Source organism: Squalius cephalus (assembly GCF_949319135.1).
Source record: "Squalius cephalus genome assembly, chromosome: 4".
Taxonomy (NCBI): domain Eukaryota; kingdom Metazoa; phylum Chordata; class Actinopteri; order Cypriniformes; family Leuciscidae; genus Squalius; species Squalius cephalus.
Window position 1 is genome coordinate 54636902 of NC_137125.1, and position 17500 is coordinate 54654401.

Sequence of the window (17500 nt, forward strand, 5' to 3'; positions counted from 1 at the left end):
GCAGAACATCTGTGTGTCAGGAGAACAGCAGAACATGTGTGTGTCAGGAGAACATCTGTGTGTCAGCAGAACATCTGTGTGTCAGGAGAACATCTGTGTGTCAGGAGAACATCTGTGTGTCAGGAGAACAGCAGAACATGTGTGTGTCAGCAGAACATCTGTGTGTCAGGAGAACAGCAGAACATGTGTGTGTCAGCAGAACATCTGTGTGTCAGCAGAACATCTGTGTGTCAGGAGAACAGCAGAACATGTGTGTGTCAGCAGAACATCTGTGTGTCAGGAGAACAGCAGAACATGTGTGTGTCAGGAGAACATCTGTGTGTCAGCAGAACATCTGTGTGTCAGGAGAACATCTGTGTGTCAGGAGAACATCTGTGTGTCAGGAGAACAGCAGAACATCTGTGTGTCAGCAGAACATCTGTGTGTCAGGAGAACAGCAGAACATGTGTGTGTCAGCAGAACATCTGTGTGTCAGCAGAACATCTGTGTGTCAGGAGAACAGCAGAACATGTGTGTGTCAGCAGAACATCTGTGTGTCAGCAGAACATCTGTGTGTCAGGAGAACATCTGTGTGTCAGGAGAACATCTGTGTGTCAGGAGAACAGCAGAACATGTGTGTGTCAGCAGAACATCTGTGTGTCAGCAGAACATCTGTGTGTCAGGAGAACAGCAGAACATGTGTGTGTCAGGAGAACATCTGTGTGTCATCGGAACATCTGTGTGTCAGGAGAACATCTGTGTGTCAGCAGAACATCTGTGTGTCAGGAGAACATCTGTGTGTCAGCAGAACATCTGTGTGTCAGGAGAACATCTGTGTGTCAGGAGAACATCTGTGTGTCAGCAGAACATCTGTGTGTCAGGAGAACATCTGTGTGTCAGGAGAACAGCAGAACATGTGTGTGTCAGCAGAACATCTGTGTGTCAGCAGAACATCTGTGTGTCAGCAGAACATCTGTGTGTCAGGAGAACAGCAGAACATGTGTGTGTCAGGAGAACATCTGTGTGTCAGCGGAACATCTGTGTGTCAGGAGAACATCTGTGTGTCAGGAGAACATCTGTGTGTCAGCAGAACATCTGTGTGTCAGGAGAACATCTGTGTGTCAGGAGAACAGCAGAACATGTGTGTGTCAGCAGAACATCTGTGTGTCAGCAGAACATCTGTGTGTCAGCAGAACATCTGTGTGTCAGGAGAACAGCAGAACATGTGTGTGTCAGGAGAACATCTGTGTGTCAGCGGAACATCTGTGTGTCAGAAGAACATCTGTGTGTCAGCAGAACATCTGTAGAACATCTGTGTGTCAGCAGAACATCTGTGTGTCAGGAGAACAGCAGAACATGTGTGTGTCAGCAGAACATCTGTGTGTCAGGAGAACATCTGTGTGTCAGCAGAACATCTGTGTGTCAGGAGAACATCTGTGTGTCAGCAGAACATCTGTGTGTCAGCAGAACATCTGTGTGTCAGCAGAACATCTGTGTGTCAGGAGAACATCTGTGTGTCAGCAGAACATCTGTGTGTCAGCAGAACATCTGTGTGTCAGCGGAACATCTGTGTGTCAGGAGAACATCTGTGTGTCAGCAGAACATCTGTGTGTCAGCAGAACATCTGTGTGTCAGGAGAACATCTGTGTGTCAGCAGAACATCTGTGTGTCAGGAGAACATCTGTGTGTCAGCAGAACATCTGTGTGTCAGCAGAACATCTGTGTGTCAGGAGAACATCTGTGTGTCAGGAGAACATCTGTGTGTCAGCAGAACATCTGTGTGTCAGGAGAACATCTGTGTGTCAGCAGAACATCTGTGTGTCAGCAGAACATCTGTGTCAGGAGAACATCTGTGTGTCAGGAGAACATCTGTGTGTCAGCAGAACATGTGTGTGTCAGGAGAACATCTGTGTGTCAGGAGAACATCTGTGTGTCAGCAGAACATCTGTGTGTCAGGAGAACATCTGTGTGTCAGCAGAACATCTGTGTGTCAGCAGAACATCTGTGTGTCAGGAGAACATCTGTGTGTCAGCAGAACATCTGTGTGTCAGCAGAACATCTGTGTGTCAGGAGAACATCTGTGTGTCAGGAGAACATCTGTGTGTCAGCAGAACATCTGTGTGTCAGGAGAACATCTGTGTGTCAGCAGAACATCTGTGTGTCAGGAGAACATCTGTGTGTCAGGAGAACATCTGTGTGTCAGCAGAACATCTGTGTGTCAGGAGAACATGTGTGTGTCAGCAGAACATCTGTGTGTCAGCAGAACATGTGTGTGTCAGGAGAACATGTGTGTGTCAGGAGAACATGTGTGTGTCAGCAGAACATGTGTGTGTCAGGAGAACATCTGTGTGTCAGCAGAACATCTGTGTGTCAGGAGAACATCTGTGTCAGCAGAACATCTGTGTGTCAGGAGAACATCTGTGTGTCAGGAGAACATCTGTGTGTCAGGAGAACATCTGTGTGTCAGGAGAACAGCAGAACATGTGTGTGTCAGCAGAACATCTGTGTGTCAGCAGAACATCTGTGTGTCAGCAGAACATCTGTGTGTCAGGAGAACATCTGTGTGTCAGCAGAACATCTGTGTGTCAGCAGAACATCTGTGTGTCAGGAGAACATCTGTGTGTCAGCAGAAATTCTGTGTGTCAGGAGAACATCTGTGTGTCAGCAGAACATCTGTGTCAGGAGAACATCTGTGTGTCAGGAGAACATCTGTGTGTCCGCAGAACGTGTGTGTCAGGAGAACATCTGTGTGTCAGCAGAACATCTGTGTGTCAGGAGAACATCTGTGTGTCAGCAGAACATCTGTGTGTCAGGAGAACATGTGTGTGTCAGGAGAACATCTGTGTGTCAGCAGAACATCTGTGTCAGGAGAACATCTGTGTGTCAGGAGAACATCTGTGTGTCCGCAGAACGTGTGTCTCAGGAGAACATCTGTGTGTCAGCAGAACATCTGTGTGTCAGGAGAACATCTGTGTGTCAGCAGAACATCTGTGTGTCAGGAGAACATCTGTGTGTCAGGAGAACATCTGTGTGTCAGGAGAACATCTGTGTGTCAGAACATCTGTGTGTCAGCAGAACATCTGTGTGTCAGCAGAACATCTGTGTGTCAGGAGAACATCTGTGTGTCAGAACATCTGTGTGTCAGCAGAACATCTGTGTGTCAGCAGAACATCTGTGTGTCAGGAGAACATCTGTGTGTCAGCAGAACATCTGTGTGTCAGCAGAACATGTGTGTGTCAGCAGAACATCTGTGTGTCAGCAGAACATGTGTCATGTGTGTCAGGAGAACATCTGTGTGTCAGCAGAACATCTGTGTGTCAGCAGAACATCTGTGTGTCAGGAGAACATCTGTGTGTCAGGAGAACATCTGTGTGTCAGCAGAACATCTGTGTGTCAGCAGAACATCTGTGTGTCAGGAGAACATCTGTGTTGTCAGGAGAACATCTCTGTGTCAGGAGAACATCTGTGTCAGGAGAACATCTGTGTGTCAGCAGAACATCTGTGTGTCAGCAGAACATCTGTGTGTCAGGAGAACATCTGTGTGTCAGCAGAACATCTGTGTGTCAGCAGAACATCTGTGTGTCAGGAGAACATCTGTGTGTCAGCAGAACATCTGTGTGTCAGCAGAACATCTGTGTGTCAGGAGAACATCTGTGTTGTCAGGAGAACATCTCTGTGTCAGCAGAACATCTGTGTGTCAGGAGAACATGTGTGTGTCAGCAGAACATCTGTGTGTCAGGAGAACATCTGTGTGTCAGGAGAACATCTGTGTGTCAGCAGAACATCTGTGTGTCAGCAGAACATCTGTGTGTCAGGAGAACATCTGTGTGTCAGCAGAACATCTGTGTGTCAGCAGAACATCTGTGTGTCAGGAGAACATCTGTGTCAGCAGAACATCTGTGTGTCAGCAGAACATCTGTGTGTCAGGAGAACATCTGTGTTGTCAGGAGAACATCTCTGTGTCAGCAGAACATCTGTGTGTCAGGGAACATCTGTTTGTCAGCAGAACATCTGTGTGTCAGCAGAACATCTGTGTCAGGAGAACATCTGTGTGTCAGCAGAACATCTGTGTGTCAGAACATCTGTGTGTCAGGAGAACATCTGTGTGTCAGCAGAACATCTGTGTGTCAGCAGAACATCTGTGTGTCAGCAGAACATCTGTGTGTCAGAACATCTGTGTGTCAGCAGAACATCTGTGTGTCAGGAGAACATCTGTGTGTCAGCAGAACATCTGTGTGTCAGGAGAACATCTGTGTGTCAGCAGAACATCTGTGTGTCAGCAGAACATGTGTCAGCAGAACATCTGTGTGTCAGCAGAACATGTGTCAGCAGAACATCTGTGTGTCAGGAGAACATCTGTGTGTCAGCAGAACATCTGTGTGTCAGGAGAACATCTGTGTGTCAGGAGAACATCTGTGTGTCAGGAGAACATCTGTGTGTCAGCAGAACATCTGTGTGTCAGCAGAACATCTGGAGAACCTCACTGATCTTCACTGATCTTCTTCTCTTCTCTCCTCAGTCACATGCATCATCATGCAGAAGAACGGCGCTGGTCTTCAGTCGGCCTCCTCCTGCTTCTGGGACAGCACTACTGACGGTACGACTCCAGCATAATATATATATATATATATGTGTGTGTGTGTGACATAATATACACCTGTTTTGAATTAAACGTCATTTTTTTGGACTGTTCTAAAGCACAAAAATACCATGTTTGCAGATATTTAATACCAAATAGCCAAATAGTTTTAGAGGTATAATGTTAAAATCACCCTGTAGTCAATCATTTTATCCATTAAAACTCATCTTTGATCACCACAATGACATATTTAAGCATTTTTTCCCTTTAAAATATCTTGAATGTAACTCGACACCCTTGCCTCATTTAGTATGCGCGGCTCTATGAATATGCAAATGAATATGCAATGTCACATTACAATTTTTTTTTTTTTTTTTTTTGCACTGCACTATCATAGCGTATTATTGATTCTTATTTTGTAGTTAACTATCAAACTTTTTGCAATTGTGTTTAAAAGCAGAGTAATATTGAATGACAATGCAAGATACGGTTCCTGTGTAATGTTGACCTGTGCTCTTCTTCAGGCAGCTGCACCGTCAGATGGGAGAATAAATACTTGTTCTGCATCGTCAGTGTGTTCGGACTCGCCATTTAAACACCATCACCTGACGTGTTCAACTTGCATTATATGAAGTCAAAATAAGTACAATAAAAGCACACACAAGTTCACGTCTTAAAAATCTCTGCAGGTTTTATTCTCTCAGACAGTTTTCACAAACAGAAACGTCTCTGGCTTGAGCGTCTGGGCTGAGGAGTGATCTTGTGCACACACTGAAGGCACAGACTGGACCTGCTGACCCTGACCATATTACACTAATGAATCAGTGCATCAAACGTCAACCACCTTTTTCAAACTCAAGTAAATGTTTATCTGTAAAGCAAAACATTTCTGCACCGTTACAGGCGGATCCTCCATCCAAACATCATTACAGCTCCAGTCAAATGAAGAGAACGAACATTTACACAGATCTGACGGATCAACAACTGAGGAAACCGAAGGATTTCATTAAGTGATTGACACCCACAAAATAAATACAGGCACAAAAAAAAAAAAGGAATGTGAGAAAAGAAGGCTTTTGGAATGTAAAACGAAAAGAACACAAGGCTTGATTTCTTTATAAAAAAAAGAAAAAAGAAAAAGAGATTCACATGAGATCTGGAGATCGGCTCAAACGAGCCAGAAAACATCAGAAAACTTCCTAAGTGCAAATCACATGACACGCACAGGTCATACTTCACTCCAAAATGCAAAAAAATAAAAATATGCATTGGGTAGAAATTGTTTGGACCTTAATATTTTTTATAGTTGCATTATTTTCATGAGTTAAACATGTAAGTGCGCTGCAAGAAATCAGCAGGAACAAAATATTATTTGTAAAATTAAACATTTGGGGTTGTAAGCGCACATCAAGGCATTTTTGTTACAGAATTCAGTGTTTACTGTTGTTGATTAGATCATAGTGCTTCATTATGTCACAATGCACCAAAAAAAACCCAAAAACTTTTTATCCCCGTCAAGAAAAATATATACATTCATTCCTTTTCTCTTTTTAGTTTAGAGGTGAAATACAATCTGGCCATTTTTTAACGTAAGTCACCCTGGATATAGTGGTTCAACAGTATTTAGATCAGATGTATAATTGATATTTGCACGCTGCCTTTCACTGACACTCACTGAGGCTAAAGACAGACGGGTCTCATCATCATCATCATCTTCATCATCATCAGGGCGGCTGGAGCTGCTTCTTCCACTGGAGTTACATTCAAAAACATCACTTTACCTCTAAAAATATATAGGCCTGTATATTTACACAGTATATAACGAGACTGGCGTCATTTCAACAACGAGTCTATATACAACCCTCAGACACACAGGAGCGATCCGGAGTCACACCAGATTCAGACAGACAGGAGCGATCCGGAGTCACACCAGATTCAGTCGGTTTCGCTCTCGTCCTGGTATTTGGCGGTGGCTTTGATGGCGCGGCCATTTTGAAGAGGCATTTCTTCATAATCGCTCCTACACACACACACACACACAAAGTCTTACAATAAGAAGAGCTTGATCTGAAACAATCGTTTTAAACCGGTTTACAGTCAAACCAAAAATTATACAGACACCAGATATCATTTATACTAGTTCACTATAGTTCATTAATGCAAGTGAGGAGAGCAAAATAATTGTGTATAATTAAATAATTAAAATAACTGTGACATATTACACACAAAAATCCTTCATATCAGTAAAATATATAAAAATTTGGGAGCAAATATTATTCCGACACTTTGAGCTGATCATGTTCTGCTGAAGTGTGTTGTCTTTAATTGCTAATGCTCTTTTTACACACAGACTGAACACAATGAAGCATTGCTTGGTGATTGGTTGAGCTAAACTGGTATTATCTAATTGTGTAGTTAAATTTAACAGCTGACAGATATTCAACATAATTCATGTGTGAGACAGTCTAACAGAAGGACGGACAAAACCAGTCAAATATCCACTGAGTTCTGCTCATATTTCATTACCGTTCTCTAAACTATAACGAATCTAAACTATAGCGAATAAACTGATAATGTGAGAAATGTTGAAGGTGTCTGAATACATGTTGGTTTGACTGTGGATCTGACGCAGGGAACGTACCCGTAAATGACTTCGTCGTCCGAGTCATTGAGCATGGAGAAAGCAGGATTGTCTTTCAGTTGGGAATCTGGGAAAGGGAAAACATTTCCATGACAAAGGAGTCAGTGATGAAGGAGTCAGTGTGAAATAACACTCGATGTTAAAGTGCAGATCAGCTCACCGTAAAGAGCGTTCTTGGAGGGCGAGTAGACGAACGCTAATGTGTAGAGATAGAAGTTCAGGAGGCCGTAGAAGGACAGAAATTCAGCCGGTGGAGAAAAACGTTCAGGAAAACTTCAGATGAGTTGCTTTTTTATTAACGCTTACACCATTTTATAGTCATTTCTAAAGTGCCTCATTTTGCTCTTTCAAACATTCCCTGAAATCGAGCGGTTCGTGAATGTGAAAGCTCTGCAAAGTTTCAAAGATCAAATAAAGTCTCCTAAAAGAAAGCAGTGATTCTGATCTGCTGAAACGAGTCAGTGATTCCATCTCACATGTAACTAATTTGCATAATGTCCGCCTCTGGTCCTGATTGGCTGAGCAGCGTCTCTTAGCCCCGCCCTCAAACACTGTAGTGTATCTGAGACTGGAAGAGTTTGGTTCGTGTTGTTCGTGTGGAGAAGACGCTGTTTTCTGAGATCGATACGGTGAAACCCACGCCATCGTTACTGTTCGCATCACTGAGATCAAGAGCTGAGATTCAGATATGATAATGAGCGTTTGCTTTCTGACCAATCACAGCAGAGCAGCTCTCAGAGAGGCGGAGCTTAGAGAGACTGAATCTCCGAACGAAGCGTTTCAGACACTGAGAGAAAATGAGCTGATGCTGAAATAGAGATTATTAGAGAATTAAAGTGTTTTTTGATCTCTGATGCATGTGAATCTTTTGTAAGAGACTCCTAACCTAAAATTAGCACTTTACAATAGCATAATAGGGCACTTTAAACATAACTAAAGAGGGGATGATCTCACACAATCCTGCAATTAAAGGATATAATTCTGGTAGTGGGTGGAAAGTTCAGCTACAAAGTTGTCTTGCAAGGCCTTGGATCCGAATCTCAGGTACAGTATAACCACACTGATGAAAGAGGAACAGGGAATTACAACACATGACCATCTCAATGTCATTTACATCTCCTGCATATGCATAAATGATCACATGACTAGATTTGCCCAGAATATAGCATGTACATTAAAGTGTGTATTACCTGATCACCAGCACCACCAGCGTCAGCGCTGTCAGGAACTTCAGCCGCAGATCTGAGCACACGGATAAAGACGTGGGACATGTTAATGCTTGACGTGCAGTGTTGTGTGGAACTCATTACAAGTAACTTGAGTTATGTAATCAGATTACTTTTCAAGTAACTAGTAAAGTCTCGCATTACTTTTTCAGTTTATAACAAAATATCTAAGTTACTTGTGCACATTTATTGACTGACAGCTCTCCTGTCCTCATGTTGAGAGAAATAAAGTGAGGTGTGTGTGTGTGTGTGTGTGTGTGTGTGTGCGCGCGCATGATGGTTATTATAGTTCTAGACTAAATGTGATCATGCTTTTACTCGTCTCGCTCGCACGAAAACATTCAGTATTCCTCAAAATGAATGAAAACAGTAAAAAGCAATGTCAAAATTTTACACACAACTTTTATAATTAACTATATTAAATAACACAAATAAGCTTTATGTATTTAATCTCACTTTATTAACTGACCTTCAATGATCTAATTCACCCATACTAATAAGTTTATACTAATGATTTAGAAATAAGAGAGTTGAACTTCTCCTGTCTCCTATTGTTCTTTAATCCAGAATAACAGAAGCTGAAAGGGTTAAATCTGCATCTCCTTCATCCTGAGGATTATTCTCCTCACTGTCGCTGTGAAAGGGCCTTTACATTTGCCAAAAATACAACTTTTTTAGTTGTTATTAAAAATCAAACAAGCAAGTCCAGCCCAGGGGAGAAAAAGTAACGCAAAAGTAACGTAACGCACTACATTTCATAAAGTAACGCAATATTGTAATGCATTACTTTTAAAAGCAACACGGCTGAGGTGTTCCTGGTGTCAGGAGTGTGTGTTACCTGTGTACGGCATGTTCTTCAGCTCAGAGCAGGCGCGCACCACCAGAAACACCAGGTACAGGACATACACACACACCACCAGCAGGAAGAAGATCTTCATGCCCTGCAGCAAACACACACACATCACATTTTAATCTTAGTTCATGTTAACCAACATTTACTATTTCAACATTTACTAACACGTTATTAAAATCAAAGGTTGTATTTGCTAACATTAGTTAATGCACTGTGAACTAACATGAACAAACAATGAACAGCTGTATTTTTATTAACTAACATTAACAAAGATTAATAAATACTGTAACAAATGTATTGCTCATGGTTAGTTCATGTTAGTTAATACATTAATTAATGAACCTTATTGTAACGTGTTACTCATTTCCCAGTCAGCATGAAATCAAAATTGACAATTCTTATTTTTTTATGGAGTATTGCAGTGTTTATTCTAAATGATTTATCGGTGCACATCATTGTGTTAATAATCTCGAATCAGAATAAGTTCCTCTTGCAGAATCTTTTCTCGTCTCTGATGATGTGGGCGGGGCTATAACCTGTCACTCACATGAGATCAGCCAATAGCAAACCACAACCATCCAATCAGTTCCACACAGATACAATCAAGCCCCGCCCACATTTCAGAAGTAAACACCAGCACAACTTCGATTTCATGCTGACTTTAAAAATAAAAGTCGTGTTTATCACGCTGTCACGATATTAACCGCATTAATAAACACACATTTGTATTTGTGTGAATGAGAGAGAAATGTTAATCTCTATATCACATTTCACACATGCATTAGTTCAGGCTTGGCGTTTATAATGCGTGTCATTTATAACGAATGCCACTATATTTTTAATTTCTGTTCTTAGTTCTGTTAAACGTAAAATGATTTTTTTGTGGAGTGACAGGAACTAAAATGCATTTTTATAGTGTTTATAATGTTAACATCTCGTTTTATTTAGGAGTATTTCACATCATTTCTGAATGTAATATTAAAACGTGACTTTTTTTTTTCTCTCAACAATGAAATTTGAGTAATGTGATGAAATTACGTATTAACTCATTGAAGTATTTTATTTAGACTGAGGTGTTGGGCCGACAGAAACTCACCTGGAAGTTCTGGATGTCCACTTTGTACTGATACGTGGGATCCTGAAGCTCATTCACCCTAATAATAACAACAAAAATGATAATAATCCCATGATGCATTAGCAGTTACACTAACCAGAGCCGGGTGTTTCTTACGTTTGCCAGATCCCCAGCGTGACGGCCGATAACCACAACAGCCCCACGATGATCAGCTTGGGCAGGTAAAACGTCAGGAACTTCCTCTCGCCCTGAACATGAAACATCAGAACACATTTAGATGTTGTGTGAAGGAATCCAGAATTTGTGCTCTTCAAAATCAACATGAAAGCACATTCTCAGAGCCGGAATGACTGTGGAGAGAGTCATGACATCATGATTGAAGACATCAGATATTAAACATGAGTTATTGTTGCTCATGAATATCTGCGAGTGTTGGGAACACACCTGCACTCGGATACCGTGATACACACACAGCCAGAACAGCAGGAGCGCACACAGAAACACAGCCTGGAAGAAGGCGTCCAGCGTTCCCGGAAACCAGCTGTTCACCAGGAACGACAGCGGGAAGAAGGGATCTAAAACATGGAGGAATACAACATCAGTCAATGAGACGTGTGTATGTGTGTGTGTGTGTGTGTGTGTGTGTGTGTGTGTGTGTATGTGTGTGTCTGTGTGTGTATGTGTGAGAGAGTGTGTGTGAGAGAGTGTGTGTGAGAGAGAGTGTGTGAGTGTGAGAGAGTGTGTGAGTGTGTGTGTGTGTGTGTGTGTAAGAATGAGTGTGAGAGAGAGTGAGTGTGTGCGTATGTGAGTGCATGTGAGAGTGTGTGAGAGTGTGTGAGTGAGTGTGTGTTTGAGAGAGTGTGTGTTTGTGTATGTGTGAGAGTGTGTGTTTGTGTGTGTGAAAAGAGTGAGTGTGAGAGAAATTGTGTAAGTGAGTGTGTGTTTGAGAGAGTGTGTGTTTATGTGTGAGAGAGTGTGTGTTTGTGTGTAAGAGTGAGTGTGAGAGTGTGTGTGTGTGTGTGAGAGTGCGCGAGAGTGTGTGAGTGTGCGCATGTGCGAGAGAGGGTGTGTGAGAGAGTACGTGTTTGTATGTATGTGTGAGAGTGTTTGAGTGAGAGAATGTGTGTGTGTGTATGTGTGTGTGTGTGTGTGTGAGTGCGCATGTGCGAGAGAGTGTGTGTTTGAGAGAGTGAGTGTGTGTTTGAGAGAGTGTGTGTATGTGTGAGAGTGTGCGAGTGCGTTTGTGTGTGTGTGAGTGTATGTGAGTGTGTGTGTGCGTATGTGTGAGTGTGTGTGTGATCAAAGCTGAATTTTCAGCATCATTACTCCAGTCTTCAGTGTCACATGATCCTTCAGAAATCACTCTAATATGATGATTTGATGATCAAGAAACATTTATGATTATTATCAGTGTTGAAACTGTGACACATTTTATTTCTCAGGATTCTTTGATGAACAGAAAGTTCAAAAGAACAGCATTTATTTGAGTCTTTTGATACATTATAAATGTCTTTACTGCCACTTTTGTGTCCTTTGATGAAAAAGAAACACTTCACAGACTCCAAACGTCTAACCATCAGTGTGTGTCCTCACCGTTGTAGAGCAGCAGCAGAGGAAGGAGGATGGACATCCACTTCTGCTCGATGCCCCAGTCCCGCATGGAGAACTTCCTCAGCGAGTGAGCAAACATACACTACACAACAACACAGACCTCAGACACACACGGCGCACTTGTGCACAGTGCAACACGCAATATGGAGGAATAAGCTCCGCCTTCTAAACACAACAGCCAATCACTGATTAGTAAAGTCATCGCATCACTGCAGCTGTTTAGAATCAACATTAAAGAGACATTTCAAATATTGGTGATTTCAAATATTAAATTTAACGATAAGCTCAGTGAACAGTAGGGATGCACCGATAGGAAAACTCTGGACGATATCGATAATTTTTTATATTTGAAAGCCAATAACTGATATATATTGGCCGATAAATCTAAATCCAAATTTTTATATGATTTTTGAAAGCCTGATTATAAAAAACAAAAGTCTCACTATTAAAATCCACGTCTCAAACACACAATTATAATGATGTTCTCGTTATAATGTTATGTAGCCGATATGACGGACTTGCGTTGTGCTGAACCGTATTTTCCTTTTTTGAGTAATTCCAATCATAATTCAAGCGATTCAATCCATCATGTTGAACAGTGGCATCTGAAGAGTCTCAGCTGAAGGAATTAATACATTATTTATCGGCTTCAATACATCAGCCAAATGTTCTTATCGGGCTGATAACGAGAACACTGAAAACTAGATAAAAAAGTTTGTTGGCAAACTTTAAGTTGGCTTGAAAAAGCCTAGCCAGAAAGTTTGAAGGGAATACAGTCCATCAGAAAGATAGATAGGTTAAAAAGGAAAGAAAGATTAGTTAGAAAAAAAGAATTAGTTAGAAAGAAAGAAAGATTAGTTAGAAAGAAAGATTAGTTAGAAAGAAAGAAAGATTAGTTAGAAAGAAAGAAAGGTTAGTTAGAAAGAAAGATAGATAAGTTAGAAAGATAGATAAATAGATAGAAAGATTAGTTAGAAAGAAAGAAAGATAGATTTGTTAGAAAGAGATAGAACATTCTGCAATGAAAGTCAATGGGATTTTCCCGAGTTTTAGTCGTCATTTTTAGGAAAACCGTAAGTTGGATCAGTCTGAAAAGACATAGCAGCTCGAGTCAGAACAGCCTGAAGGTCTGAGCCGAGTTTGGAGTATGTAGAGTTAAAGCTCTAGGAGGAGTTAGAGTCAGAAATTTAGGGTCAGAAGAATAATAATAAGTTTAAACACACTATCAGTAAGTTGGCTTTCTCAAGACAACTTAATGAACATATATCGTGGATCCCTAGTGAACAGCTTTGGAGAATTTGATGTTTGACTGAAACAGCTGGCGAGTCACATGACTTAATTAAACGTCATAAGCGTGTGATTTGCAGAGGTTTTGGAGCTGTAACTCACAGTCACTATGAAGGTCATCACGACAAACACGAACCGGAACCAAATCTCCACCTGAGAGAACGTGGTGTTGTACATCTTAAACTGGTAAAGAACGGAGAGAAACGGGCGTCAGAACTATTAAAAACATTTCAACTTAAAAAAAAGTGTTACTAAATGCCTGCATGCATTTACATCTGTAGCTAAACACTTCATATAATGCATGATGACCAATAATACCAATGAAACGATTAATAATAGGAGTCTAAATGTTCTTTTACTATTAAAAGAGAGATTGAGAGCATTGTGGGACTTTTCTGAAGGTATTCTTCTAGGTTTTTGGTCTCGCAAGTTTCATCACCGGATTAATTTTTTTAAAAGAATCTCTTGAATAATTCAATGACTTGCTCGTATCACTTGTTTCTTTACTGGATGAATCAGTGTTTTTAAACAAATCTCATGAATGAATGATTCAATGAATCACTCGTAAATTCTTCACTTGTTTCATTACTGGATGAATCTGTATTTTTGAACGAATCTCTTGAATGATTCAATGACCCACTTGCAAAGATTTCACTTGTTTCATTACTGGATGAATCTGTATTTTTGAACGAATCTCTTGAATGATTCAGTGACTGACTTGTAAAGTCTTCACATGTCACATTACTGAATGAATCTGTGTTTTTGAACAAATCTCTTGAATGATTCAATGACTCACTTGCAAAGATTTCACTTGTTTCATTTACTAGATGAATCTGAGATTTTGAACGAATCTCTTGAATGATTCAATGACTTACTCGTAAAGATTTAATTTGTTTTATGTACTAAATCTGTTTTTTTTTTTTTTTAAACGAATCTCTTGAATGATTCAATGACTCACTCATAAATATTTCACTTGTTTCATTACTGGATGAATCAGCGTTTTTGAACAAATCTCATGAATGAATGATTGAACGGGTGCAAATACCCTTTCGTTTTGTCTGTGAAACACGATTAATGATGTGAACTTACTACAAAAGTGACATTTTTGATATTGTCCTTCAGGTCCTGCTGTAGGTTCCTGAAGCTGACGTTGATCTTGTACTGAGTGTAGTTCAGGTAACCCAGATGCAACACGATAATCTCATTACACGCCTGCTGATGCTGAAAACCATCACACACACACACAGACTCATGAAGATCGGGATGAACCCATGAAGATCACACACACACACACACACACACGAGGATCAGGACTCACCGCGGCGCACTGAAGGCTTCTGTTTTTGTTGTGCACGCTGTCGCTGATGCGCATCACGCTGGCGTCCTCAATCACGCCCTGCAGCTCCACGTTCATCCCGAACTCCCTCCAACTCAAGTCTACATCTGAACACATTTCATTAGAGCTGCACGACTCCGGACTAACAGAGAATCAGGATTTTACTTTAAAATAGAGATCACGATTCTGAATACACACCTAAACAATAACATGTCATTTACTAGGCGTTCTGACAAAAAGTTAACTGAGGCCGTCTATTTAAAAAATAAATAATTCAGGTTGAATGAATGATTCAATGACTAACTCGTAAAGACTTCACTTGGTTCAATACTGGATGAATCAGCGTTTGTCAATGAATCTCTTGAATGAATGATTCAAAGACTCGCTCTTAGAAATTTTATTTGTTTCATTACATAATGAATCAGCATTTTGGAAAAAAATCGAATGAATGAATGTTTCAATGACTCACTCGTAAAGACTTCACTGGGTTCATTACTGGATGAATCAGCATTTTTCAATGAATCTCTTGAATGAATGTTTCAATGACTCACTCGTAAAGACTTCACTTGTTTCATTACTGGATGAATCAGCGTTTTTCAACAAAACTCTTGAATGAATGTTTCAATGACTCACTCGTAAAGACTTCACTTGTTTCATTACTGGATGAATCAGCGTTTTTCAACAAAACTCTTGAATGAATGAGTCAATGACTCACTCGTAAAGACTTCACTTGTTTCATCACTGGATGAATCAGCGTTTTTCAACAAAACTCTTGAATGAATGATTCAATGACTCACTCATAAAGACTTCACTTGTTTCATTACTGGATGAATCAGCGTTTTTCAACGAAACTCTTGAATGGATGATTCAATGACTCACTCATAAAGACTTCACTTGTTTCATTACTGGATGAATCAGCGTTTTTCAACGAAACTCTTGAATGGATGATTCAATGACTCACTCGTAAAGACTTCACTTGTTTCATCACTGGATGAATCAGCGTTTTTCAACAAAACTCTTGAATGAATGATTCAATGACTCACTCATAAAGACTTCACTTGCTTCATTACTGGATGAATCAGCATTTTTCAATGAATCTCTTGAATGAATGATTCAATGACTCACTCGTAAAGACTTCACTTGTTTCATTACTGGATGAATCAGCGTTTTTCAACAAAACTCTTGAATGAATGAGTCAATGACTCACTCGTAAAGACTTCACTTGTTTCATCACTGGATGAATCAGCGTTTTTCAACAAAACTCTTGAATGAATGATTCAATGACTCACTCATAAAGACTTCACTTGTTTCATTACTGGATGAATCAGCGTTTTTCAACGAAACTCTTGAATGGATGATTCAATGACTCACTCATAAAGACTTCACTTGTTTCATTACTGGATGAATCAGCGTTTTTCAACGAAACTCTTGAATGGATGATTCAATGACTCACTCGTAAAGACTTCACTCGTTTCATCACTGGATGAATCAGCGTTTTTCAACAAAACTCTTGAATGAATGATTCAATGACTCACTCATAAAGACTTCACTTGTTTCATTACTGGATGAATCAGCGTTTTTCAACGAAACTCTTGAATGGATGATTCAATGACTCACTCATAAAGACTTCACTTGCTTCATTACTGGATGAATCAGCATTTTTCAATGAATCTCTTGAATGAATGATTCAATGACTCACTCGTAAAGACTTCACTTGTTTCATTACTGGATGAATCAGTGTTTTTCAATGAATCTCTTGAATAAATGATTCAATGACTCACTCGTAAAGACTTCACTTGTTTCATTACTGGATGAATCAGTGTTTTTCAATGAATCTCTTGAATAAATGATTCAATGACTCACTCGTAAAGACTTCACTTGTTTCATTACTGGATGAATCAGTGTTTTTGATCTAATGTCATGAATGAATGATTCAGTGACACACACATTTAACAGTCTCTTGTCTCCACCTACTGGTGTAACGATGTAATCGATACAATCTTTATCTGAAGCGTCACGTTACTTTCAAAAGTGATTTGCTCTATTTTGATCACTACCTTAGACATCAGTGTTTATATCCGAACTATAATCTCTAAACTTGTAAACTATAAACTTAAAGTCAAATTTATTTATATAACCCTTTTTATAATATACAATACGTGACCCTGGATCACGTCACCAGTCTCGAGTCGCACGGGTATATCTGTGGCAATAGCCAACAATACATTATATGGGTTGAAATTATCAATTTTTCTTTTATGGCAAAAATCATGAGGATATCAAGTAAAGATCATGTACCATGAAGATATTTAGTAAATTTCCAACCGTAAATACATAAAACATTTATTTCTGTGAGTGAATGCAGCACAATCGCCAACTTAAACTTTAAAGGAGATTTTCTCAATGTTTCGATTTTTTTGCACCCTCAGATTCCAGATTTTCAATAGTCATATCTCGACCAAATATTGTCAATCCTAACAGACCACTCATCAATGGAAAGATTATTTATTCAGCTTTCATGTGATGTATAAATCACAATTTCAAAATTGTGACCCATGTGACTGGTTTTGTGGTGCAGGGTCACATATTGTGAATAAAGAGACGTTTGAGAGGAGTTTTCTCACTGTTGTTGTTCAGCTGGATGATGCACGTGAGCCAGAGCTGCTGGTTGTAGTTGGTCAGCGGATTAGATCTGAGGTCGAACGGGCCGGTCTGAGAAAACACGGACACATCAACACTTACACTTACGCACAAACATCTGGAATGATTTGAGTTTTTAAAAGAGTCAAGGCTGCATTTATTTAATCATAAATACAGTAAAAACAGTGAAATATTATTATAATGTAAATCAGCTGTTCTCTATGTGAATATACAGTAAAGTGTAATTTATTCCTGTGATCAAAGCTGAATGTT

At 40.0% G+C, this 17500-nt stretch overlaps 2 protein-coding genes across 4 annotated transcripts in view; one reads left to right on the plus strand and one right to left on the minus strand.

Annotated features, from left to right (window-relative positions):
• The window catches only part of LOC307156820 (dynein light chain Tctex-type 1-like), an 8035-nt gene extending 2718 nt beyond the window's left edge, over window positions 1-5317 (plus strand). Inside the window, exons 4-5 of the mRNA XM_079868490.1 lie at window positions 4499-4576; window positions 5083-5317. Coding sequence (XP_079724616.1) covers window positions 4499-4576; window positions 5083-5153 — 149 coding nt within the window. The 3' untranslated portion in view covers window positions 5154-5317. The remainder of the gene's footprint in view (window positions 1-4498; window positions 4577-5082) is intronic.
• Window positions 5224-17500, minus strand: part of LOC307156819 (transmembrane protein 181-like) — a 16683-nt gene continuing 4406 nt past the window's right edge. For 2 of the 3 annotated variants that reach the window (XM_079868487.1, XM_079868489.1), the window contains exons 4-17: window positions 17212-17299; window positions 14570-14694; window positions 14341-14472; window positions 13354-13434; window positions 11947-12046; window positions 10798-10928; window positions 10510-10601; window positions 10375-10432; window positions 9264-9366; window positions 8390-8441; window positions 8177-8259; window positions 7360-7449; window positions 7200-7266; window positions 5224-6578 (exon numbers count right to left, since the gene is read on the minus strand). In XM_079868487.1, the coding sequence (XP_079724613.1) occupies window positions 6494-6578; window positions 7200-7266; window positions 7360-7449; window positions 8177-8259; window positions 8390-8441; window positions 9264-9366; window positions 10375-10432; window positions 10510-10601; window positions 10798-10928; window positions 11947-12046; window positions 13354-13434; window positions 14341-14472; window positions 14570-14694; window positions 17212-17299 (1287 nt within the window). In that variant the 3' untranslated portion in view covers window positions 5224-6493. The remainder of the gene's footprint in view (window positions 6579-7199; window positions 7267-7359; window positions 7450-8176; window positions 8260-8389; window positions 8442-9263; window positions 9367-10374; window positions 10433-10509; window positions 10602-10797; window positions 10929-11946; window positions 12047-13353; window positions 13435-14340; window positions 14473-14569; window positions 14695-17211; window positions 17300-17500) is intronic. The other variant, XM_079868488.1, reaches the window with a different exon arrangement.